Raw genomic sequence first — 24873 nt, forward strand, 5'->3', positions numbered from 1 at the left:
TGCTGGCTTAAACAACAAAAAATTAACCTTTGCTTCACCTCTGCCCATGAGCAGAATCAAGATGCGCCTAATGTCACCTCGATAACCCAGCAGCATAATTAACTCAAGGCCAGCAGCACACATGCCAATGAACTGCATTAACTGGTGATGTCAGAAAGAGGAGCTGGGCTTACAGATGTTTAAGTTCTTTATAAAGACAACCCTGCTTTAACCAGGGTGATTTGTAACCTTCCAGGCACAGGAAACTGCAGGTTAGATTCACCTGCAAGAATCCTGCTAAATTGGGATGCTCGTTCTGAGACCTTTAACTGACAGGCTTTATTCCCTTCCGGACTAATGACAGTAAGTCCCAGCTCTGCAGCAGTTTCAGAGTGAAATGCTTTGAATAAAGAGACAACGAGAAGCAAAACCTAGCCAACATGAAGCACTTGTCTCAAACTCCCTTCTATACCCCACTCTGTGGATACGTTCTCATGGATTTAGAGATGCTCCAGTTCGACATGTCACCATGTCATGTTACTTAAGCCAAGAGAAAAGGGAATAATGAACACAGTGCTGTTAAAACATAGTGACTACATTTTAAAAATTCTTACTTTCCAGAGCCATCTCAGATACTATCTTTCTAACAAGCTTAAAGCCCTCAAAAATTGGCACTATCTTTTCAGAAAGGCAAATTTGTTTGCTATTATCTACTTGACTGTGAAGATCTGTCAAAAATGTAAATATTTGGATTGTTTTAATCTAAGTGATTAAAGAATAGGTATAAATGGGACAAAAATGCCAGAATTGAAACATAGCACCACAACCTTTGTGAAATGGAGATTGTTTAATCCAGGCAGATTTAGAATGGGGACATGCCAAAATATACGTATTCTAAGAAGCAACAGGTAGAAAAAAATCTCTTCATTTGTTTTGTATAACTTCTCTATTAAGATTTATTTCTTAACTGTCTAAAATTCACATTGGCAACAAATTTCTAAGGCTACTCTTCTTCCATCATAATGATGATTAAAAAAAAAAAAAAGATGCTACTTTGGGAGTTACCCATACCTTTTCGTGAAATGCTGTAATTAACCAGAGGTCGACATCAATGCTAGTGCCTCGTTTCTCTGCACCGATGAACTGTAGAATATTGTCATGCTTCATTCCTGGTAAACTGTAAATTTCATATTCATTCTGCCAGGACTGTTTGTCCTTTAAAGAAAAACAACAAAAACACAACACGACAAGTTAATACCATGATGATAAGCATAAGAGGTACTTTCCCTGTCAGACATTTCCTCCTGTAATTCATTGTGTATTGCTAAATGATCTGTCAATACGATTAAAACTTAATTTTTGGTCAAATCGGCAAATCAGGATTTATTACCAAAAATAAAGAAAGCATGGTATATGCCATTAACGTTATGAGACTGATTATTATAAAAATATGAATGTTTAGATTAGTAGCAGTATTTGTGCTACAAAATACTGACCTAAAATAAATATATTACACATTCACACTTCCTGGAAAAGTGTCTGAAAAATTAAATATGTTGCATTATCTGAAAACACCACCAACTATCAGAGGTATGAACCACGGAAACACAGAAAGCTGTAGCCAGGAATAGAGTCTATATACTGGAAATCATTGCAATGCTTTTGTTTTGAGACTGGTTCTACCTTAAGAAAACAAAACAGACCCGCTAAGAATTAGAAACACGTCTTCCTTTCTTAAAAACAGCAAGATAAAAGTCTCAGTTTTAATGTATGCTGTATTGATGACTTAAACCATCATATATATATGTGCCATTTCTCCTAGAAGGCAAGGAACCCACAGATGTGTTTCTTCAACAATTTAACACTTCGTTAACCACTGGAAAGCAAAAGTACATTTCTCCACCTCAACTAGCATTGGCTGCTTTTAATTAATGTCAGATCTATCCTAGTATCACTGTATTCATCATTCTGGATTCTAAAATTAAGAGCACAATCTATTCTGAAATATGGCTTTCAGAGCCGTATGCTGGGAAGTCAGCATTGTTACCTTCAATTGAGGCATGTTTAACTGGAACTAGCACCTTACATCAGGTTTGCATTTCAGGGCACCAATTTATCAGCTTACATTCAGTCCAAGTACATTTTAAGTTGAAAAACATCAACAGATTCTTCTCAAATGGAGACGTGTGAGAGCTGCAAACAGTATTTACGTGCTTCAGACTATTTGTGTCAAATAAGTATTTTTATGATTAGGAAATCTTAGCAAATTTTATCTTCATTAAGATAAAAACCCTACCTGCACATTCTCTGGCTGAAGATACTTCCTGTATTTGAGAATTTGTGTGGAATATTGAGGTTTGTAGTATACACAGTAAAAATTCTCTAACATAAAGCCTCTTACAGTGACTGGAAAACATGGTTTACAATACAATATTTTAATAAACACAGGACACCAGAACTATTGCCTACCTGAATGGGGAATATTTTGACTGCAACATACTCGTTCAGGAGTTGAGCTTTCCACACGCAGCCAAACCTTCCCCTAGCTTTGATCTCGAGCAACTGCAACGGCTTCAAACCCATCAGGGGCGACGGCGGTGGTGGGCCGGGATCCTGAAAGCAGGTAAACACCGTTAGTTACCTCAGCCATCATACCTGGGATCTGTGGTGACAGCACTAGAAATAAAGGCTCGTAAACCGAGACTTGGCATCGTGTACCCACCCCCTCACAACCAATTCCCCCAAACAAACCAGAAACAAAACGGCAACCCTCGTCCACAGGAAGGAAAAAAAAAAAAAGATTGTGAAACATGCTCAGAATTATGTGCAAGCGACAGCATGACAACAGTTACAGTAAAAATCTAACCGGGTATAAAAGCACAGCACAAAGTAAGAGAGAGAGATGATCAAGCACTACTTGTGGCTTTTCAAAATGACAGAATTAAACCGAGCACTTCGGTACCGAGTGGGTTTTTGTTTGTTTCTCACACACGATGTGCCACGAGCAAACAGCCCAGCCACGAAGCACGCTCCCACCCGCACTTATTGGTGTCCCAGTGGGACACAGAAGACCCCAGGTCGAGCTGGGTGGCTCAGGGAGCCGCAGAGAGCTGCACCAAGCGCCCTTGCACACTCGTGAGCTGGGCCAGGAGCTGCACCACAGCAGAAGGCCCCTCAGGGCCAACGGTATGGCCACTGGGCTGCACTGGAGCTTCGGAGGATGTCCTGCTCTTCTTCATTATCTCCCAGTGTTTGCACTTCACTGGTCAGCTAGGAAAATAAAAAGTCCAGCACTGGCTTTGCAAGTACAAGCCGACCAGCTGGGAAGCCCCACGGCACAAGACGGGGCTCCCACACAGTTATCCCCGTGACCACAGATGTTAACGTGGTTTTGAACAACTTCCCTTTCTGGCAGAAAAAAAAAGAAGTGACACCACGGGCTATCTGGTGTTTTACATTTTATGTCGCTTACACATTCTGTGTAGCACACGTCAGCTGAATGTAACAAGGAGATTTTCAACTGTGGGGATGGCGAAGTTGGGCCGCGGGCCTTATCTTACACGTGAAGGCAAGAACCTACAGCTGAGAGACTGGTATTGCTTTTAAGTGATACCCACACTGCAGAACACACTGAAAAAACCCAAAGCATGCTGCTCAAACCCTCCAAAACGTATGCCTGCCTTTTCTGCTTTGTTTTGTCCCCCCCGCCAGTCACAGCTGTAATGCTGTTGTAAAGAGAGAGAATGGAAAACCCTGGAGTAGTTGCTTGAACACAACCAGTGAGCACTCAATAGCGAGGTGTCCAAGCACTGCAGCTGGTGCCATAAAGATTTTGTGCATGTTACAGACGTTTGCTGAACAGCCGTGGCTGTAAGCACACCTTGCTGCTGGGAGAATGGAGACAAGTGCTGCTGCAGCCGCTACAGGCTCGGAGAACTTAAAGCACAGGACCAAATATCCATCCTCTGCTTCTTAGCAAAAATATATCTGTGCTTCAAGAAGAACCAGCTTTATAGATAAAGAGATTTGTATCGATTCAAAGAAATTGTGATCTAACTCCACAGAAATTAATACCTGTAGAAATACAATTTTAATTAGAGGATTGCAACACTATCCTCAAAAAAATGAGATTCTTCTGTGAATAGATGTGAGATGCTTCAATAAAGCTGTTACAGCAAAAATGCTGGGTTCAAAGTGGATAAACAAAGAGAAAGTGAAGTTTCAGAACTGAAAGTTGCTTCTAACACAGGATCAGGTTCTTGCTCTCAGCACTGCCGATGCTTCTCGCTCCCGTGCCGCCTGCCATTCCCTGCCCGAGCCCTCTGTGAGTATTTCAGGCAGCAGGGTGATCGCTGCCCTCAAATTGCCATGGTTACTTATGGAAATGGCAAAAAAAGACATGCAAAACTAGAAACACAATGCCCGAATTTACTCACAAGACCATCTTTAGTAGTAAAAGCCTGGTATTTTTAAGAACCCTGAGCACTGTGTAGCAGGGGATTCGAAATCAGGCAGCAAGACGACTTGTTGGAGTTCTGAACCCAGCAATCTGCCTGTGGGAAGGAAACCCAAACCTCACCTTGCTCTAGTGGCTGAACAACCCTGTCCTTTCTCTACCCTCTGTCCAAAAAGCCTACCAGTGTTTTGAAGCATACTAGGTCATTTTTTTGTTCTTGACCATCAAGCAGAAGACCACTGACACTTCTCAGAGATCTGATGAAAACAGCTGGATTACAGCACCTGCATCACTCCTGAGTAAAAACCAGATAAAAAAGAAAACAGGGCGGCTAACTCTCACCCTAGACCAATGGGATACTTCTCATACACCTGGATTTTGCTTTTCCTAGAAAATCCTGGCATTTCAAAATCTTTCCCCGCTGCATTACACAGCAGCCTCCTGCGGTTCCCCGCGTGTTTCTCTGGGTGTTGAAACATTTCTGTGAAGTCAGAACTTCCTGCTTGCAATGAAGAAGTTAACACACCCACACACAGAGATCAAAACAAATCCTGATTTAAAATGGAAAGTGTAATTGTCTTCTGTTAATGTAAATAAAGTTCTACACTTTTTTCTATTTTTTTCCTAAACGATTTCACTAAACCCAACAGCCATTTGCTCTAAAATTACCGATCCTGATTTATGCAGAGCCATTCCCTGACGGTATTTGCAACCTGCTCTGCTGCTGAGCAGAAATATTTACTGTGCCACAGGCATCATTACTTGTGCGTGGCTTTTGAAAACCATCTCTGCGGCGCCAAGGCGGATGATATAATGTGAGCTAAGGTATTATGGGGTGTATCAGCCTGCCTCAGCTGTCCAAATGCAGCCCCTCTCCTGCTGCCCAGCCTTCCCCGGCCCTTTCTCCCTCGGACTGACTCTGCTTGCTGCACGGTGAATCAAGGTACGATGCTACGTTGTCAGAAAGCTTTTTCACCCCCCTTCTAATCACATTATTTTTCTAATAGTTTAGCAAATTGCATCTGCTTGCAGCAAGGTCCGCGTTAACAGAAAAAGCTCTGGAAGGCGGAGGGAAGCAGGACTCTCTCCTCACCCTGGGCAGGTGGCATGGTGAGCACCGCTGCACAGATCCTCTGCCAGATAAAAACAGCCAACAGCACCTGAACCGATGGCCTCAGGATGCAGAACAGGTCACTACGCTTTCTTCTTCCCGTAGCTCAAAGCCTCTGGCCATTAAAACCATCAGTTCAGGTTGGAAGGTGATCTCGGAACCATGCACACCTCGCTGTGCTGTGCCACGCTGTAGTTTTCAAAGGTTAAACTACTTTTTGGTTCCCATTTTTAGAGCTGGGAGTTGCAGGCAGCTGTAGATCACATGCCAATTTATTTATAAAAAGGAAAAAAATAACGCTTAAAGTTTAAGAATGGTATCTTAAGAATGGTATCTTCCCTCCATGACTCAAGAATGGTTGTGGAGCTTCACTGTGAAGCCACACTTCCCTTAAGGATGTGCCAAACGGGACAGGTTGTCTGAAGACTGCCCCACCACAGGCCATCAGTGCTTGAGTTCTTCCCCAGCCATTTCTCTCACACGGCAGTTGAATCAGATGATTTATCCTCTATAAAGGGACCGATTATCCAAATGGGGTCATATATAATCACGTTTCTCTTTCCTGACTCCAAAATAAAGCTTCCAGAGCCCATGCAATTCTCTTTCTTAAATTTTGCTTTGTTTCCCCTTGGTTACATTTATACTACAGCTATTTTTTTGTTAATATGGTCAACAGGTTCCCCTTTAAAGATCATTCTCCTCCCTTTCAAGCTTGGGCTTGGTTTATTTTCAATCAGATGATGGGTGAAGTCGGGACAAGAATAAAAGGAGTCAGACTTTGTAAATTCTGTAATTTAGTCTAAAATTGACTATAACACGTATCCAAATTTCAACCTTTAATTCCCCAGCATCGTTTTGTTTTCTCTTAATAGTGACAATTCTTCTCTTGTTTGCCCCACGAATTCCCCTGTATTTTGCAGTGCATATATGACATACTCCCCTAATTAATATGAAACAAGGTAATTGCTTGTAGCCAGAATACTCCTTCCCTAACAGAAATCAAGTCACTTGAAGCAAGACAGCAGTGGGAATAGAAGGGCCTCTGACAACTCTTTCCAGGTGCAAGATGCTCAGAATATTGCCATAGCAGCATTCTGTTTTCTTCTAAATTACAGTTACAAAGCATCCTGGCTATCAGAGAACAACATGAGACTGACAGAGAGACAACAAAAACTGTACATTCATACCGCAACTCAAATCTCAACTTCTTCAATATTTATGTAAAAAGTCTACCGGTAACGACCACAGTTCCTGAATAAACAGTTCAGTTACTTGTAGTTTCACGTGAAGAATCAGTGATCTAATACATGTAAAAACCACTCCTGGCCAGTACGAAGATCACAGTAGTCTTAAGATGTAGAAGAGCTTTTCTCTCCAGGGAGTGTTTCTCAGACTGGAGGGACCCGAGCAGGACATGCTGCTGCCTTCGGGGCCATCGCCTACATGGGAACGTCAGCCCCAGCCCCTGCTCTCTGTGCTGCTCCCATGGCCCCAAACTGAGACCCCAGCAAGTGCTGTGCCAGCAGGGCCCTGCCCCTGCCCCTGCGATGCAGCACACGGGTGGGAGTGACACAGGCTGCTCTGAGCTCGTCTGTAGCTGAAGAGCCACAAACCAGCGATGCCCGGAGGATTTCTTCATCAAACCCTGCAGACACAACTCCACAGCCTGAGAAATTGTAGGCAACTTTAAGAAAAGGCTAAAGCTGCGTTTTTAAACCCCGCATGCTCACGAATTTCTGGTCCACATTACTGGAAGAACGGAATTGATACCAAAACAACTTCTTACAAGTCCACAGAAAGTTCCATAACCATGAACAAACATCAATGCATCTTACCTCAATCATTATATGAAAGGCGTGCTTGTAGAGAGGGGAAAAAACACAGGCAAAAGAAATTACTATTTAGATCAAGAATGGGATGAAAAAACAGCTTATAAGAAAAGAGACCAAATAAATTGCTTGCGGATCAACAACCAAAATAGTCATGGGGATAGCAATACCTTCCGTGCTAATAACAGATCATTTAAAATGAATAAAAAATCATTGATATGTTAGCAAAGAAAAATGGGCGAAAATAAAGATTTCAATACAGACCATTAGCTGAATCGATCATTGATAATTAAAAATTGACTCATCCATTACAGGTGCCTGAACAGTCCCATCAGTACAGAGCAGTACATGAACGCATGCAGGGTGTTACACGGACACAAGCTATGCAGAGGCATCTCGATGTGCTCACCGCTGTACAGCAGAGGGCAGCGTTGCATTTTTTAAGTTAAGACTGTGCTGGATTTAGTAACTAGCTGTGGAAAATGAAAACTTTTAAGCGTCTGAGTTGCAACTAAACATCACAAACGAATAGGTCTTCATATACCGGATCTTCAGTGCCCAATTTCATCAATAAATCTGGCAGGCTTGAGCTGTAACTAGAACAAGTGAACACTACCCAGCATGTATAGATTACAGTATTTAGGACTATTGCACCCAAATCATGAGTTTACAGACTGTCGGATAAAATGTTACCCAAATCTACGTCCCAGATCACAGCTACTGAAACTTAGCACACATTTCAGTGAGACGAGCCTGTCCGTGCTGCTTCAAAGTGGAGCAGCTCAGGCACCTGCACTGCTTCTCCTGTACCTGTGCCTCAGCCTTGTCTTCTCTAATTCCATCAGGTAGTTGGTGCAGCAGCAGGAAATGCAGGCGGTTGAAGCATTCAGCTGCCACGTAACAGAGCAATCATCCCTTTCCTCACCCTTTGTCTTTACATCCTTAGGATTCGCCAGCGCAGAGCCAGCAGCCTTCTCTCTGCGCTTGAGAACCGTCTAGCACACACTTAGCATTATCTGAATAATTAATAATAGAAAGGCTGAAGTAGTTCTTGAAGGCTAGGCTGGTTGCAGTCGGATTTACAGCTTGCTGTCTGAGCGCTGAGCAGACTCCCTGGCGGCCAGGGCCACTGGGATGGGGTCAGCACCCAGCCCAAGGCTCTGGGGCAGAGTGGCAGCGCTCGTACGGCCTGCAAGCACCTTTGGAAGGGGAAACAAATCATAGAAAACCCTAAACCTTGAACTAATTTCCATTCTTGGTGGTTCCAGGACAATAACAGCCATCCTGTGAGTACTTTAAAACCCCTACAAGTAAGGCAGCAGCACAAACCCCACAGCCCACGAGCACAGAAGTTCCTCCTGCAAAGCCTCCCGTGTTCCTTCGCCTGGAAGAGCAGCCAAGCAAAACAGAAACGCTGCTCAACCCGGGAGCCTGGCAGGGAATGGCTGCTGAGCAGAGCGATCGGTACATCCCTGCCTGCCCACAGCTACTGGGGCAGCAGCAGAACAAACAGGAACTGTTAAAGGAACTTAAAACCACTGAAACAGTTGTTCAGCAAACTTTGTTCCTAGGGCTGTAAAAGAAAATGTGTTAGAGAGAATGATTTTGCAGGTCTGTTTGCTATTAATATTCTCTGTTTACTAAGAATTCAGTAAATTCATTAAAAATAAGTAAAAAATAAATACAGACTTCTTGTTCCTGGTGGGATAATGGGAAACTCTGAGGAGTTGGGGTCCTGCTCACCACTCTTAATGGGATCAGCTCCCCCCCAGCTCTAATACACCAGGCACACATAATATTTTCCAAAAAGAGATGTATGCACATCATAGACCTTTGATTTTAAGGTCACTGCCTCTCCTTTCAGCCCTACAAACCGCCATCCCAGGCCTTTCATTAGAAATGCAAGGATCAACAGTTTAAGCAGTGTCTGCCTATTAAGGAAAGCAAATATATTTACTTCAGGGATCAACACAACTCTTTTATAAAAGTTGGGAGTAATTCAAAACCCCACAACATAGCCATCACCTAACGCAAACAGATGTAAACACACTAACTTACTGTTTATGCTGCCTGAAAACTACTTCTAAAGGTTTTATCTGGGGTTAGGGAAATTGCCGCGGAATTTGTAACCGCCTAGGACAAAAAAATACTGTCAGTGTGACCCCTTCCTAAATCTGGGCTATCCAGAAAACCCATTCTGAACTTTAAATGTGTCACAGATCTTCATAAAGATGGTGCTCAAAATTATTGTATTTCAAAGGTATTGCATCGATTCATTTGCTTGTTCCTAACCAGTGCCTAAAACATGATACCTTCATGTTCGTTCACAGTCCCTTGATTTCTTCAGAGAATGTGAAGTAAAATGCATTATTTTTGCACACCTTGTGAAGGGTGCGAATCTCCTACTAGTGATGTAAAAATTACCTGGAAGATGTCAGCCTCACACATTCAGGAGAGCGTATCTGAGGTTACGCAAACTGGACTTTATTAGGGAAAATGGTTAAAAAGCTCCTGAAGGTTGAGTACTTGGCCACAAACCCACAGAAATCAGCACTCCAGCCCTCCGTGCCTGTTCCTAGCACAAAGAGCATCGCCTCTGAGGAGCCATACCAGAGCTGGGCACCACGGCACAAGGACCAAAGGATGGCACCAGCTTTTCCCCTGCGTCATTCCAGCTGCTGACTGGAATCGATGCTAGGAGAAATTCTTATTAGCCCTGCGGATATAAATGCATCATTACAGAACGTGAAGTCATGCACGCTTCCAGCGGTCCAAATTTAGAGCTCATTCAGTTTTTCCTTTTTAACACGAACCTTGCCACTCATTGTATGCTAATGATTCATTAACCACTGGTACATACCCAACCCTAACTCCTTCCGAGCTGGCCACAAGCCCCAACTCAGTCTTCACCTATCTTCCAAGAAAAATTTCTTCCTACTTCCAATCTCTAGCCACAAAATTATCCATTAGTAACTACTTCTTCCATGATTTTTTTGGAAAACAAATCATTCACGTTACACACACACTTACCAAAAGCCTCGACACAGGCTTAGTGGCCTACACCAGATGTAGGAAGTCAAAAACTGTGGGAAGAGCAACACGTTTTGGTATTTATGTTCCCTCCCTATTAGTTTCCAGCACAGAATTTGTTTTCCCACTGGTACCTGTGCGGCCACCCTACAGGCAGTTCAGAATGTGTCTTGCTTCTGCCACTGCTAGAGATTTTTCTCCTTCGTTGCTATCCATCCCATGTTACGTGGAACTGCTTTCAACTCTGACTTCTTACAGCTGAAACTGAAATAGCAAAGTCCTGATGTAGCTACAAAGGGGTGCTTGTATTTAGCTGTCCTCAGGAAGAGTTGAGCTGAAGAAAGAGCATCGTGGTCTGGTGGTGATGGGAGCCTTCACCCAGCAACCCTAACTGCACAGAGCGTCTCTTTGATACTTAAGTTTTGAGACTGGAGGGCTGATCTCTCTGTGTTTGATTTATGTGCCTCAATGAAGACTAACTCCTGGTTTATCTAGCACATGACTGAACGGTCAGCATGCCCTCCATCTGCAGCACCAATGAGGTTCACCCATAAGGAGGGAAAAAAAACCATACAGGGTTACAGTGCTGGGTATAGGGAGCACTGGGTGAAAAGCTACAGGAGGTGATATTCGGGCTGAAAGCACGAGATGTAGCCCTATGTGATCCTCCTCTCAGAGAAGGAGAGGAAGAAATGGTAATTCCTAGGAAGCAAGCTTGCTTTTATGGATGCATATGGAAGCAAGCAGCTCCCATGCTGCTGGTTCACGAGCTGTTTGAATAGATCTGCCCATTAGGAGCCTCTGAATTCCTGGTAACCCCACACAGGCCTGGATCGGGGCTTTCTCGTGCTCAGTGATTAAACACATGAGCAATCTTTGACCCAAGTCGCTTCAAACGTTTCAGAAGAAAGTACAAAAATAGGTTAAGAGAAATGACATTATGTGAATCTGCAAAGCTTTTCTCAACCCTCTCAACAGATGACTCTTCTTTTAAAACCACCACAAAACAAAAAAAGCAGCTCTGCGATCCAGGAAGATATTCATAACTCGGGCACTTCACAAAAAGTACAAGAGGTTAATTTGTCTTTGCACACTCTGGCTGCAAAGTGTTGGGAGCCGCAGCTCTGCGAACTGATTAAAAAAACCCCAAAGTGTTACTTGTGTCAGTTATGCTACAAAATAGGTTGTGGTCCTATCTATCAGATGACAGAGTGGTAACACTACAGGAGCAATTAGCATTGACTGACAACCCTGGCCCAAGCTCAAGAGATGTAAAAAAGAAATGAGCAGAGCAGAGCAGCTCCCTGCCATCCACAGCCTCACTTCTACCAGGAATATTTGTAGGGTGCTGCGGGGGAACCTCGGTGCACCTAATTTGGAGAGAAACCTTTGTCCACACGGACTGTGGTGTTTCCTTTTCCGTGTACTCAGTGCTCATAAGTGAAAATTAAGTGAGCAAGAGTAACTCTAAATAAAAATACACACAGATATTTTAAATGCTGAGCCATTATTCTGGTAGATTTGACCAGACATATGGAATATATGGTTGCTGCGTGATACGATCAAAGCTAACTAGGAGGATTAAATAGTTCTGTCAAACTGTTTCACATAAACACGCACATATTTAGCGAACCTCCACTTGCTAATCACTCACGGCAGAATCTGAGAAGCACTGGTTGTTTACAAAAGCTGACAGTCAGCTCTAACTGGGCTGGAGCAGGAGGAAGGCAGAAGCTACTGGCAGGGCTGTGGGCTGGAGGGGTGCTCTGAAAGAAAACGGGGATGGAACATGCACAGAGTAAGCAAGAATTGCTGCTGCTTTCCAAACTTCACCCAAATACATCAGCAACTTCTACTGCGTGAGATCGGACTGATTATCTGCACCTTGATACAAAAGGAAGGGAACCCAGAGAGCTGTGAGCTGCGCTCAGCTCGTGCAGGAGCTGCCTGATATATAGATGTACTGTCCAAGTATTGCTTTCAAAAAATATGAAGTTGTGTGCATTTTCTCAGATGTTTGTCCTTTATCTTTCGTTTCAAACATTTCTACCATTTTTTTAATGTATCTTCCAAACAATTTCTTTCCCTATATTGTGACTTAAAAGATTTAGTTAGTATTTACTCCATCTTTCTTCTCCTAATTATTCCAAACTTTCTTATTCTTCAGGGTTTCCTCATTTTTATCTTTTGTCCATTTCTCATCTACGTTTTAATTTCTGCTGAAAGAAAAATTACTGCCAGGACAGCGCACCTCAGCACTCCCATCACCTTCCAGGAACCAGGTAAGTAAAATGCCATAACCCTCGATTCAGTATCTCAGACAGAAATCAGTGTTTTCTAGTGAATATTGATCCACACCTGATTAATCCGTTCTATCAATAGCTACAGCAAGACTTCAAAGAATCCATTTGCCTACAGACTCTACTCAGGCCCTAATATTTAATATATTAAAATATTAAAATATTTATTTCATGGTTATAAAATTACTAATACTCTTCCCTCTCTTCCTGCTTCCCCTGCCTCCCATTGAAATCAGCTGTAATCAAATTTTAAGTGGGAAACGCTGCTCTGCTGCATATGGGAGAATATTTATACGTCCCATTTCCATAATAATTTCATTTAGTTTTTCAGGCAGAAGTAGCTTTTCCTGACTTTCCACATCAAGCCTTAATGCCCATTCACCACAAGATAAGAAAATGTTATTACACCATAACTAGCTCATGCACCAACATATACTTATCCCAACAGATACAATCTAGGCATTAACAAACAGGTTATTACCCTATTTATTAAAAATTTATGACGTGTCCACTCCTGTACCAAACACAAACCATGCACGAAAAGAGCTACAATGAAAAGGAGGACGAAAACCAAAACTGAAGTGTTGACATACACCAAGTATTGTAACGTTTGCTTTTCTGTCACTTCATCCAATGCTTTTCTTTAATTTCTTTAAGTCTAGAAGAGGAAATACCTACTAAAATTATACACACAACTAGCAATTAGGAATTGAAGCTTACAGTGAGGACTGCTAGGATGACACAAAGCCCCAAAGAGAGAAGAGCTGAAATGGATGCAGGAGTCATGCTAATGGAGCTACAGGGAGCTGGTGAATCTGTAACACTTTCTGCAAGGGCAGGAAATAAACTTTTGCCCCTAAACTAGGTTCTTCTCTTTTGGCAAGTAGTTATGTCCACTGCCTCCTCCCAGATTTTCTTCCTCTTACTATGAAACTGAAACCAAGCCCATTTTACATATCAGCCACAGGTAATAACGCTTCCTGGAGCACCCTGAAGTCGAGCACTAACACCAAAAATATCAGAGCAGCTGGCAGCACAGGGCAAACATATGTAACCCTTTTTAAATTCAATGCTACCAAAACCAGCAAATGTTTGGGTTTTCTTTAATTGTGAGCAGCACCATCACTGTCCAAGGGGCGATGTATTCTAGCTGAGGGGTCACATTGGGCAAGTCATTTCTCTCTCCATTTCCACTACCACACTTTGTTCACCTTTCCTACTTCAGTTCTGAGGACTTTGTTGTCTTAGCTCTTCAAAAACAACCTCCTAATCTCAACCGAATCTCTAGCCACAACTGAATACAAGAAGAGGAATTCTAGCACTAATGTGAGTTACTGCTACGGGATCAGCTGGAGCCTGACGGCAGCAGGCTCTGTGCATTCGCAGCCAGAGCAGTTTGTTTTGATGCCACCCAGCCAGTTTACATTTCAAATTTCAAGACAACAATCTCAAGGTAGTTCCCAGGCAGAACAGAAGCACCAGTAAAACTGAAATATATTTCAAGACAAAATATAAAATGAACAAACAAGAGGAGACAGATGACAGGAACAAGAGCGAGCCACAAGGTGAGCTCAGCCCCGGGACTGTTTCAATTCCAGATTTTCTATACATTCCCTTTAGCTGATACCTGCAGTTCAGTTCCGTGTTTGCTTTTTCAAACACAGCTGTGCTTCTCCTAGTTGCTATTTCCTACCCACTGCAAACTGCCATTACGAATTACCCTCTCTCCTTCATTTCTGTCCTAAGCTATGCATTACACGAAGCTCAGGCTCTGTACATGAGAGCTCCTTGTGCCCAGGGAGCAAGATGCTTTTGCCACCTGATGTTTGTTGGTTTTGGTGTCCCCCTCCCTCCCACCCCCTCAAAAAATCCACACAGATGTGTAAAAATATTTAGTAGCTCCTCACATATTCAACAATGGTCAATTAATTAAGGACGTAAGGCTGTTAAAGTAAAAGCTTCGTCATCTGCTTTTGCAGACAGCAAACATTAGCACCTATGGAGCAGGAAGGTAACAGAAGACTTCAGCCAGGCGACAGATGCATGCTGCCTTCTCCCCTCTGCTTCAGCCATGGTTGTACCATTCAGGAAAAAAAAAAATGAAATCGCAGAGCAGCAACTTACCTGGGTTGGAACAAGCACAGGAGGATACGCTAGCTTGTGATGTCTGTACATCCAAAACGAAAAGAGCACGATCACTGCAATTCCCATGATAGGCACCAATGAATAGAGCAAGGTATTGAACAGAGGCGGCTTCGGTGTAACCGGGTTGGAAGTTGCTGAAGGAAGAAAAAATAGCTTTTATGAAACAAAACATAAGATGTAACTTCTAAGAAACAAAACCAAACCAGTTCTGGAAACATCTGTCATCCTGACTTGCTAAAAACCCTTGCAATCAGCACAACAGGCGAGAAATACTTGATTAAGCAGCATACTCTAATAAACAGATACATATTTAAAAGAGAGCATTTTTGAAAGTATGGAGGTAACTCCGATTTCTGTATCAGCACATCCTTTTGTGCTTCTATCCTCACTCTATCTAACGCGTGTGATGTGCTTCTATTGTAGGATTGCCAGAATGCCACCACCTAATGAATGAAGAAAGGATCAATACAGAGGTTTAATCTTTAGAATGTAAATAGTAAGATGTCATTAGTAAGTAGCACAGGCCAGAATAACCTGCCAACGTTTCTATGCTCTGTTGATTCGCTGAAAGTAAAAATTCTCTAGCAGCAGCTGCTTCTGTAAGGACCCCAGCAAGGGCTCTGGAGAAACCCTGCTTTGGAGGAGGCTGGTGCAAGAGAAGCCCCAGACCTCTGGGGCAAGCGAGGTTTAATGAGAGCAATGAAGAATGTCAATTATTGTGTTAGCAGATCACTGAGAAACCTGACAGGCGCATCTCGTGGGCCAACAAAGACTACTTCCATCTCTCAGAAGTGTTATTTAATTTCAAGCACAACTTCCTCTGGCTATTTGGTACACAAGACATTTAGTGTTTTCACTCCAGTTATTACAATTACTCGGTTTTCCAACAGAGATTAGGTTCTTGACTGGAAGAAGATACTGAAGAATAACCCAATAATCTTTTTAGTTATCATTTGGTACCATTATTTGCTAAGTCTGGCTATCTGATTTTCTTTGTAACTTGGGAAGAAATCCTTCTGCACCTTTTAAAGGTTACTGTGTTGATTTTCAGGTCCAATTAGTTTAAAGAAATACTGAAGCATTTGCAGGCTTATACGTGTATATAAAGATAACACTGCTTATAGCCCAATAATTTATCAACACTTACAGCAGCTTAACTACACAATTAAGGTAAGATTTGACAATAACTCCTGTATCTTGAAACGTCCAATTATTTCAGATTATCCTTTCTTTTTACCCCTAGAGAACAGCTGAAGTACGTTTTATCCATTTAAATTACTTTTTCTAGTACAGAGAGCTTTCAAAATTGAAGGAACGAACGTGTAATTTTCTAGGTTCTATATATGGACGCACACAGCTCTGTCATTCAGGAACCAGAGGCCTTGTAGCAGGGAAAACTGACCAGAATATTCTGAAAACGTCTCAGCTCCTGAACATTCAGTGTTTTGGAATTCTGTTATGATGTTTCTTTATAAATGTGTGAGACCAACTTACGTTGTGTGACCTCCATCTCTGGGAAATAGAAAAAGCGTTCATTGCACATGTTGCCTTCACAACAGCAGAAGAACACTTCAGGGCTGTCTTTTTTCTCTATGCAATCATTCCTATAAGAGATAATAATAAAAAATCTTATTAATCGTATGTTGTCTATTTTGCTCAAGAGAACATATGCTCTAGTTTAAAGACAACTTCTGCAAATTACCCGGGATAGCATACTACCCTAATAAGAGTTAATGGGAAGAAACAAATTAATATTTTATTAATTTGTATTGCAAAGAGATACCATTAATATTTAAACCAAAGCAGCACATTTTACTATTTCCAAAACAAAGTTCAAGAAAAACAACAACAGAAAGTTAAAATTTTGTTTGATTTCCCCCGCATGCATGATGCTCAGGGGCAGGTTTTGTTCCACACAGCGACTTAATGGCATGGAAGGAGTTGTATTAACTAATGAGCTGAACTACTAAAGGAGAGAAAAAGAGCAGCCATGCACAGAAAGAGACAACTTGGCAGCAGATAACAAATTTGAAAATCTTACAGAAATTATTGAGGAATTTATCTATCACTAAAGATTCCCAAAAAAGTTTTGTATTCTTCTTTAAAAATAATGTTACTGACAGCACCAGCTCTTACAGTTAGGCTGTGCTGCAACCTCCATGGCATTTATTCTTCGGTGTTTGTAATCTGCTGCAGTTTGGAGCTGAGCATACTGTAACTCCCTGTTTACTAAACTGCTCTCCACTCCCAAGATAAGATTTTGTTTAATGGCTATTTTAGACAAACACGGCAGCAGGCGTTCTTATGACAACTTAATGAGGTCTCAGAGCCAGACAAGCTCAACTATTTCCTTACTGCCCTTCCTGCATTTTATTCCTTCTTCCAGCTTCTTTTCTTAGCTCAAGGGAGAACTTAATACCTCATTTTTTTTTAGTTCAATGTTAGACGTGGGACTAGTGGGAAAACACTGGTACAGAACCTAATTCTGTTTCCAATTTGAAAAATTTCCATCCTTAAAGTTCAAAATGTAGCATAAACAATATCAGTTCAGAAACTGTAAATACTCCCACTTCTTCTGCAAAGCTACATCTAAGAGGATGGTAAAAAACACAAGGTACTTTCCCATCCTGGGTGACTTACTGTTCCTAGATACTAGTAGCAACAAAGAAAATTTCTTCAAAATTTGCCCTTTGTCTTCCAGCGTAGCAGAATTTCAATTATGCTGTGCAAGCAGATTTGCAGATGCTTTGCTACTTCTCTGAGAAACAGATAATCAGAAGTACCATTCAACCTAGCTTTAAACTATCAGTAAAGGCAGGAGACAGCCCAGTCTGTGGGAAAGCTCTTTATTTGGTAGAAATGACTATAATGATTTCTTCTACTCATCCAACATTTGAGAAACACAACAGGAAAGTTTTCCAAACTATGGCTAAAAATAATTTCCAAATACATTTCAGTGATATCTATTATGCATTTATCTAATTCTCTTAATTCTGAACAAAAGCTGTTTAGGACAAATAAAGGTTAGTACAGCATTTCAAAGAACTATTAATACTATTTCTTTAGAGCTGTAATATTATTTCTTAAAAGAGTCATGACCTCTATTCAGCCAATAGCTAACAAAACTCAAGTCCTGCTGTTAATGCTCACAGGTACTTGCTTGACCATCTGTTATACAAAAATGACTGGAATTTTAAAATATTCTGTGTCTCTTAGAACTGCCACTGAGGTGAGCTTTACAATAAATACAAAAAATGTTTCCACGTTCAGGTAAGGAACCCACACGATGCGTTGACTTTCCTATTCTAAAGACTATGGAAAGGTGAACTGTAGATACCTGCAGTGTGGTTTCAATAACTATATGCACATCATTCGAAAATAACAAGTTGTTAGGAAAAAAGCTATTATTAATGACCTCAACGTGTAAAAATTAAACACCCATTTTTAGTACATAGCAAGTAAATACGACAAGGCAGCACGTGCTACTCTGTAAACAAGCTACGTAGTTGAAGTTGGGTCCTTACGTGAGCAAGGAAATTGTGTGCACATGGATAAAAACAAAACTACAGCTATTTATAGACTACTGTACTCATCTTTTGTCCCAGGTACTGCTGGCAGAGGAGAGCTGATATAAATTATGGACAAGCAAAATAGTTGTATTTACAAATAAACTTCAGGTTTCTAGGGAAACTTCCGTACCTGTCATAACAATTGATGTCATCTAGCCAGCAGCCTTGTTTCACAATTTCAATTGATCCGGAAATATTCTTCCACGTAGCAAAACAGTGTCGTCTTTTATCTTTATCGCCGTAACAAGGTTCAATGCCACTGCGATTTGTTTTATCTTTTTCCCAATTAGCGTTGTAGTAGATACACTCTTGTGTTTCTGATCTGCCGAGTATGGCACCTTGGGGGAACAAAAGGAACAAAAGGAAAAGTCAGAGAGCACTGAGCATGGGGCACACACCAACAGTCAAACAAACCCGGGATACACCCGAGTATTGCACAGCACCTGTATTGATACAGCTTCTTCCCTCCTCCCCTACCCGAAGAAAGCGAGCTGAAAGCTCACGTGCTCCAGCTAAGTTTTGAAACACAAACCAGAGATCTCCCGTTTAGTCAAACGCTGACCTGGGCACGTTATCAAGATTTGAGGAAATAAAGAACAAGTTACGGCAACGCTTTTCCCTGAAGAGCAACAGCAGAGAAGTCTTAACGTACTGAACAGCAGAGCTATAGATACAATACTAGCCAAACAAGTATTAGCTAATCAAATTTACCAAAAGGCTTTTTTTTTCCCCCTCTTATATCATTACACATGCCAAAAAGGAGCACGCACATCTTATGAACCCAACCCCAACTTTTTTGTTTTGCAGTTTTCCACCTCCACCATTCTTTCCCCCAGCTTTCCTCTGCATTGTAGCCTCTTCTCCCAAGCCCTGAAGCACAAGAAGCACCGTGCTAAGGCTCCATCTGGCAATAAAAGCCAGGAGGGTTGGGAGGCTGAAGCGCTGGGGCAGCCTGTGTGAACCACACGGTGCCCCCACGGGGCTAGCACACCAGTAACCTGCCTCGACAGCTGGTGGTTATTTTTTCCTGCCAGCCCAGTTTTCTTAAAAATAAATGTTTCCGCGCTTCTGATTGAAGTTTGTCTTTTAAATTACTGGTATAATGGATCCCTTGATGCCTACTGACAGCCTACCATAAGGATCAAAGCATGAACAGACCGAGGCACCTCTAAGCAGAGCTAACCTCATTGTTTTATGGTGATCTGAAGCACCACCCTGGTTTCTGCAAGGTGCAGGGCTGCCAGGCTGTAGCAGCACTCGCAGATACCAGGTAACAGGGAGCTGACAGCTTACAGGGAGACGTTTCCAGTGGATACTGCATTTGCATGTGTCTGAAAGCACCGATGCACTTAGCCGAGACAGGAGCAACAACTGGCTTTTATTTCTGTTTTTATCGTGCAAACACTGCCAAGAAGGTGTCATTAATCTTCGTCCAAGCTTTGACATTTAACGCATTAAAAACATGGAAAAAAGAGAGAAGGATACAGAGGAGCTAGAGGCAGAGCTTAAAACTTCCAAACCGAGGGACTGCCAGAGGATGACAAGGCACGGTTCCTCTGCTGGCACCGTCCAGATGGGCAGGTACTGAAGATGTGACGTTACCAGATGTTCTCCATAGCGGTGTCACTCAGATCCCTGCACATTTACCTGTTCCTCTCCTCACACGTACCCAAAACAACCCGGATTTGTGGCCACCACCCCGTAGCTGCACCCAACTCACCCCTTCCCGCTGCCCTGCAGGACAGACGGGCTGCAACCCTGACCCCTTGGCGCCCAGCTCTCCCCAGCACCACCTTGGTGAAGGTGGGAATGTGGAAAAGAAAGTTCTGCCTTTGACGCATTCCCAAAATAGGCCGAGGATGCTGCTTACGCTTTTTGGGACAGAGCCTGGATGTTGGGGGGGAGAAGCGCGCGAGCCAGCTGGTGACACGGCGAGATGCAGCCTGCGAACTATTGCGTTCTTTGTGCTGCAACGGCCTGACCTTTACAGCTCCCTGCCACGGCAAGAAACAGATGAGGCAACAGATTGAACAATTTGGTTCTGTCAGTGCAATAAAGCAGAAGTCCTGGATGTATCTCATACGTGCCATTCCTTTTCTTCTGTTGCCAAGCCTTGCTCGGAAGGACCACGGACAAGCTGAATTGGATGAAATCCTGAAACTGCAGGAAAATTAAACTTTGCGCAAGTATTTTTTTGTACTTGTTTTCTCTCCAGTCAGCTTTTCTCATTTGGTAATGCCGTGAGTTGGTTCAATCTGACTGACCTGCAACTGAGGCTCTGGGTTAGTGACTTGGGATCTGACCGGTGCACCTAAACCAAAGCACCTTCTCCAGGGGCTGTGTGACCATTTGCAGGAGACTGCAGGGACGTACAGACACGCTAGGGCACTCCTGCCTTATCTCTCAAAGTAGAGAAGCAGGAACAAGGTGAATGCGAGGGAAGAGAAGGAGAAATGAGACAAAGAAAGCAGCCCTGTGACCACAGCGCAAGGAAAGCATCTGCTTGTAACAGCCCTGCCGCCCCTCCACAGGAACCAGCTCCTGGAGGAGCCGGGCAGCTGGCGCTGGCAACACAAGCAAAACCTCTTCGGGTCCCAGCTGATGCCCAGAACCAAACTCCTGGACCCATCCTGAGCGCTCAAAAATTGTTTTCTCATCAAATTGTCAGGTCCTTGGGAAATCTCTTCCTGCATCTCAACATGGAAGAAGCCACGAGCGGAGCTCTTACAGGCTGAACTTAAAGTCTGAAAGCTTGTGAGATGAAAAACATAAAAAAAAGAATATTCAGATATATTAGAGTTTAGTTTCAGCATGTTAAAAGAAAATATTAAGCACTGTTACAGTGCAGTTAGCATGCTGCTGTGCCACTAGACGTTTGTGTCCAAACACAGCAGCCGCAGGAAGAAAAAAGAACCAGCGTTTGGCAGTGAACTTCTGAACCGCTGTTAATAGAGGATACGCTGGAACTGTTAGCAGGACAGAAAACGACTTCATTAGGGCGTACAGGAACAGTCTGGAGAATCTCACCTTTGTAGGGACTGGAAGGGCTGACTGCCATTTTTTCAAGCAGGACTGTGTGAATTCCTGAAACAACTTATCACCGGTTTGTGGATAGAACTGGAAGTTTGTTTTCCACCCGGTACTTCTCTGAGGGGCACCTACCCAAGGCCAACATGGAAATGACAAGAGTGAAATCTGGGAAGAGTAACCCCACTGTATCTCATGGCCAGCCAAATCCAGCACATTGTACCCGCAGGTGAATCCACTGTAAGCACTACTGAGCCTGTTGGTAAGGAAATTAAAAAAAAGGGTAAAAACCCTCAGGATGCCGTCTCTGGCTGCATTAGAAGACTTGGGTCACTGTACAGGTACCTCTTCGAGTACCTGTCCGCACGCATTACTCCAGGTGTTTCCACAGCCATCTCTCCGATGCCCTCCAGTCCCACAGAGGCATCCGGGACCGGGCTGCAGCGCGGCGTGACGCAGGGCACGCTTTGATGTGTCCGCAACCAGGAAGCAAGTTTTTATCACGCTGTGCTTCTGATAACACCCAAGGCAACGTTTCTCAAGAGGAAAAATAAAGAGGTTATTTTCAACCCCACACAGCAAGCGGAGTTACAACGCAGAGGATCTGCTCTGTCCTCCTTACACACGACGAGATGCCCCGAAAATATTTTGTGGCTCCTTTGCACAAGGCACTGCACCTATTGTCATCGTCGTTCTCCCTGCTCGAAGGTCAGACCAACTTCTGTAAGCTGTGCCAAAGTACATTCATTAACTCCGCGCACAGCAGCAATTAACTTAAGCATGGCAACAATCAGGGCAAAGATAAACAAGCCTGGAAAGTAACCGGGCACCTGAGCTGCTGCCGCGCTGCCTCGGACAGAAGATGCTGTACCTTTTCCAGCAAGAATTTCTCTTCGAGCTCCTCCTTTTTTAGGATGCTCTACCAAGGCTGGGTTGCAGTTATCAGAAAGTTACTGGGGAACGATGCAGAAACACCAGTGAAGTGCTGCAGCTCAGCACGGACACCTGGGAGACTTCAGATCTTTTTTTTCCTGAACACTTTGGTTTTATGGTGAAGTTTCACTGAGTATTTCCAGGCACAGCAGCACATTGTTCTAGTAGGAGAGGTTTGGCAGAGCTGAGGGCTACCCGCAGGCGACCACACAACAATGAGAACTGAGATACCATCAGAGGAAAAGGATTAAGGTTTGGGAATCCGTAGCCGAGGTGACCTTAAACATGCTGAACACCCGAGTCCAGAGGAACTCCTCACTTGTCCATCCCCGTGCAGAAGCAGCCACTTGACCTTTCCACGTTCAAGCCTCAGTGAGTAGCCGTGCTTCCAAATCCCTGATTTAGGATTTGATGTTTTAGGAGTTGATGTTAGGAAGCGGAGAGGGAAAGCCATGGTGTCCAAGCCCAGGCAATACCCCTGTTCTTTAGGTAGAGTGTTTGAGGTGCCAGGAGTGGCTGCTCAAGAGACACCACTGGTGCCTATAGCACCTGCAGCCTCACCGACACAAGGACCGACATCCTCTGGGAACCTCAAGAAATTTCAAGTTAAGAAGTGTGAAAAATAGCACTTGACTTCAAGGGAGCACACCAGAACAGAGGCTGATATTTTCAAGTTCAAACACGCCGTTCCTGTCACCGCAAGGTGCGAGCAGCACGGAACAGAAGAGCCCTCTCATCTACCCCCTAACGATTCTGTAGGGGAGAAAAGGCTTGAAAGACTGCAAGCTGTTTGGGTTTTTGAAGTGTAGCCTTGGGACCAGACTCACCTCATCCACGCTGGTGGTTTGTACAGACATTCCCGGTCAAACGGTCCTTCCCCAAACAACACAGTAGGAATTAGAAGCTGATAAAGATCTACCAAAGAGTGACACTGGGCTCAGCAAAGTTTAAACTCTGCAAGACTCAGGCTGATGCCTCTGATTCAGAGGCTCTTTGGACTCAGCTCTGGTTTACAAGGAAGCAAGAATGAGGAACATGCCACAGGTGGAAGGGACAGGGCTGGCACTGAGGGGTCCATTCCTGCTGCTTCCCACAACGATCCTGGCACCCAGGATGTACACAGGCTTGAATGTGTACAAAAACCTCGTGTAAAAACTGAGCTTGGTGCTTGAGGTGAGAGCAGTGACCACCTGGGGCTGTGCCCTACCCTGTCGGTGTGGGTGCTACCACAAAGCCACCTACCTGCTGCCTCTGGGCTGCCTCTGACCCGGTGACACCAGCCACAAGTGGCACGGCATCGCCAACCAGGGCGAGTCCTCCTGCAGGCTGCCACCTGTGCAAGCCCCTCTCTGATCTATGAAACTTCATAAGGACTTCCCAGGCGTGAACTGCAGAACATGAAGAGCATCCTAAAAGAAAAATCCTGCAGCCTCACCGCTGATGAGGACTTCTAATTGTTATTCACTTAATGAGAAAGTATAATGAGGTTTCACAGGAAAGGTATTTGGCTTTAAGTTTCCTCATCTGATTAGACTGTAAGATGACAAGACCAGTGAAATGGAGTTTTTTCCCATTTTTTTCCCCATACTGTTTATTTCATAAATCTTCCAGGATGCCCTTGAGTACGCTCAGCATCAACCTTTCACCAGTCCCTATTTATTTTTATTTTTTATTTGTTTTTATTTATTCTTATTTATTTTTATTTATTTTTTTTTTTTTACATGACCAGCCCGTTCTTTTGCTTACGCCTGCCCCGGAGACCTCCCAGGCTGCCGAGCTTTGGCCAGGCTGGGCCAGCAGCCCCAGACAGGCACAGCTGTGCCCAGATGGCAGCCGATCAGCGTGAGGGCAGGCTCCACACCTGTGCAAACACAGGGAGGCATTACCTCGGACACACACGCAAGCAGCAGGGTGGGGGAGAAAAGGCAGGGTCCGGGACTGCAAAATTCAAGCCCTGAGTGGTTCACTAGAGCTAGAAACCCTTCCTTATCCCCCTCATGGGAACGGAGAATCAACTCCAGCTTCAGTTCTGATTTCAGGCAGTCGCCGATAGGGCTTTTTCTTGTATTTTCCTTCTCGTCCTCCTTTTCATTTCACTACCTCATCCCAACAGGAGGCCTTTCCAAGCTCGTCTTCCTCCAACAGGCTGCCCACAATCACTCTTTGTGATGAAACGCGTCCCAAGGCTTGTGTCCTATCAATGTTGGTTCTGTTTGCTACTCCCTCTGAAGCCTTTTAGGACTGCAGGCATCACAGCCAAATCCCATCAGTAGCTCAGGGTACCTGCTATAACACAAGGCCACAGCTTGAAACATTTCTTAGTTGTAGTGGAATCAGAAAGAGCCGACTCTGCTGTACAGCCTCCCAAACAGCTGAACTGGCACAAACGAGTGGAAGTAATTCCTTCCTTCAGCCACTAAACTTAAATAAATGTCAAACTGCAGCACTACACATCTGAATAAACACCTATCAGCATAAAATGCTAATATGGTCT

General features: G+C 43.5%; 1 protein-coding gene across 2 annotated transcripts in view; it reads right to left on the reverse strand.

The window, feature by feature from the left end:
• ACVR2A (activin A receptor type 2A) overlaps positions 1 to 24873 on the reverse strand; it is a 57200-nt gene that overhangs the window by 8898 nt on the left and 23429 nt on the right. The window contains exons 2-7 of one of the 2 annotated variants that reach the window (XM_021275966.4): positions 18550 to 18757; positions 16345 to 16454; positions 14830 to 14984; positions 7382 to 7405; positions 2449 to 2592; positions 1051 to 1194 (exon numbers count right to left, since the gene is read on the reverse strand). In XM_021275966.4, the coding sequence (XP_021131641.1) occupies positions 1051 to 1194; positions 2449 to 2592; positions 7382 to 7405; positions 14830 to 14984; positions 16345 to 16454; positions 18550 to 18757 (785 nt within the window). The remainder of the gene's footprint in view (positions 1 to 1050; positions 1195 to 2448; positions 2593 to 7381; positions 7406 to 14829; positions 14985 to 16344; positions 16455 to 18549; positions 18758 to 24873) is intronic. The other variant, XM_013104571.5, reaches the window with a different exon arrangement.

Source organism: Anas platyrhynchos, chromosome 7 (genome assembly GCF_047663525.1).
Source record: "Anas platyrhynchos isolate ZD024472 breed Pekin duck chromosome 7, IASCAAS_PekinDuck_T2T, whole genome shotgun sequence".
NCBI lineage: Eukaryota > Metazoa > Chordata > Aves > Anseriformes > Anatidae > Anas > Anas platyrhynchos.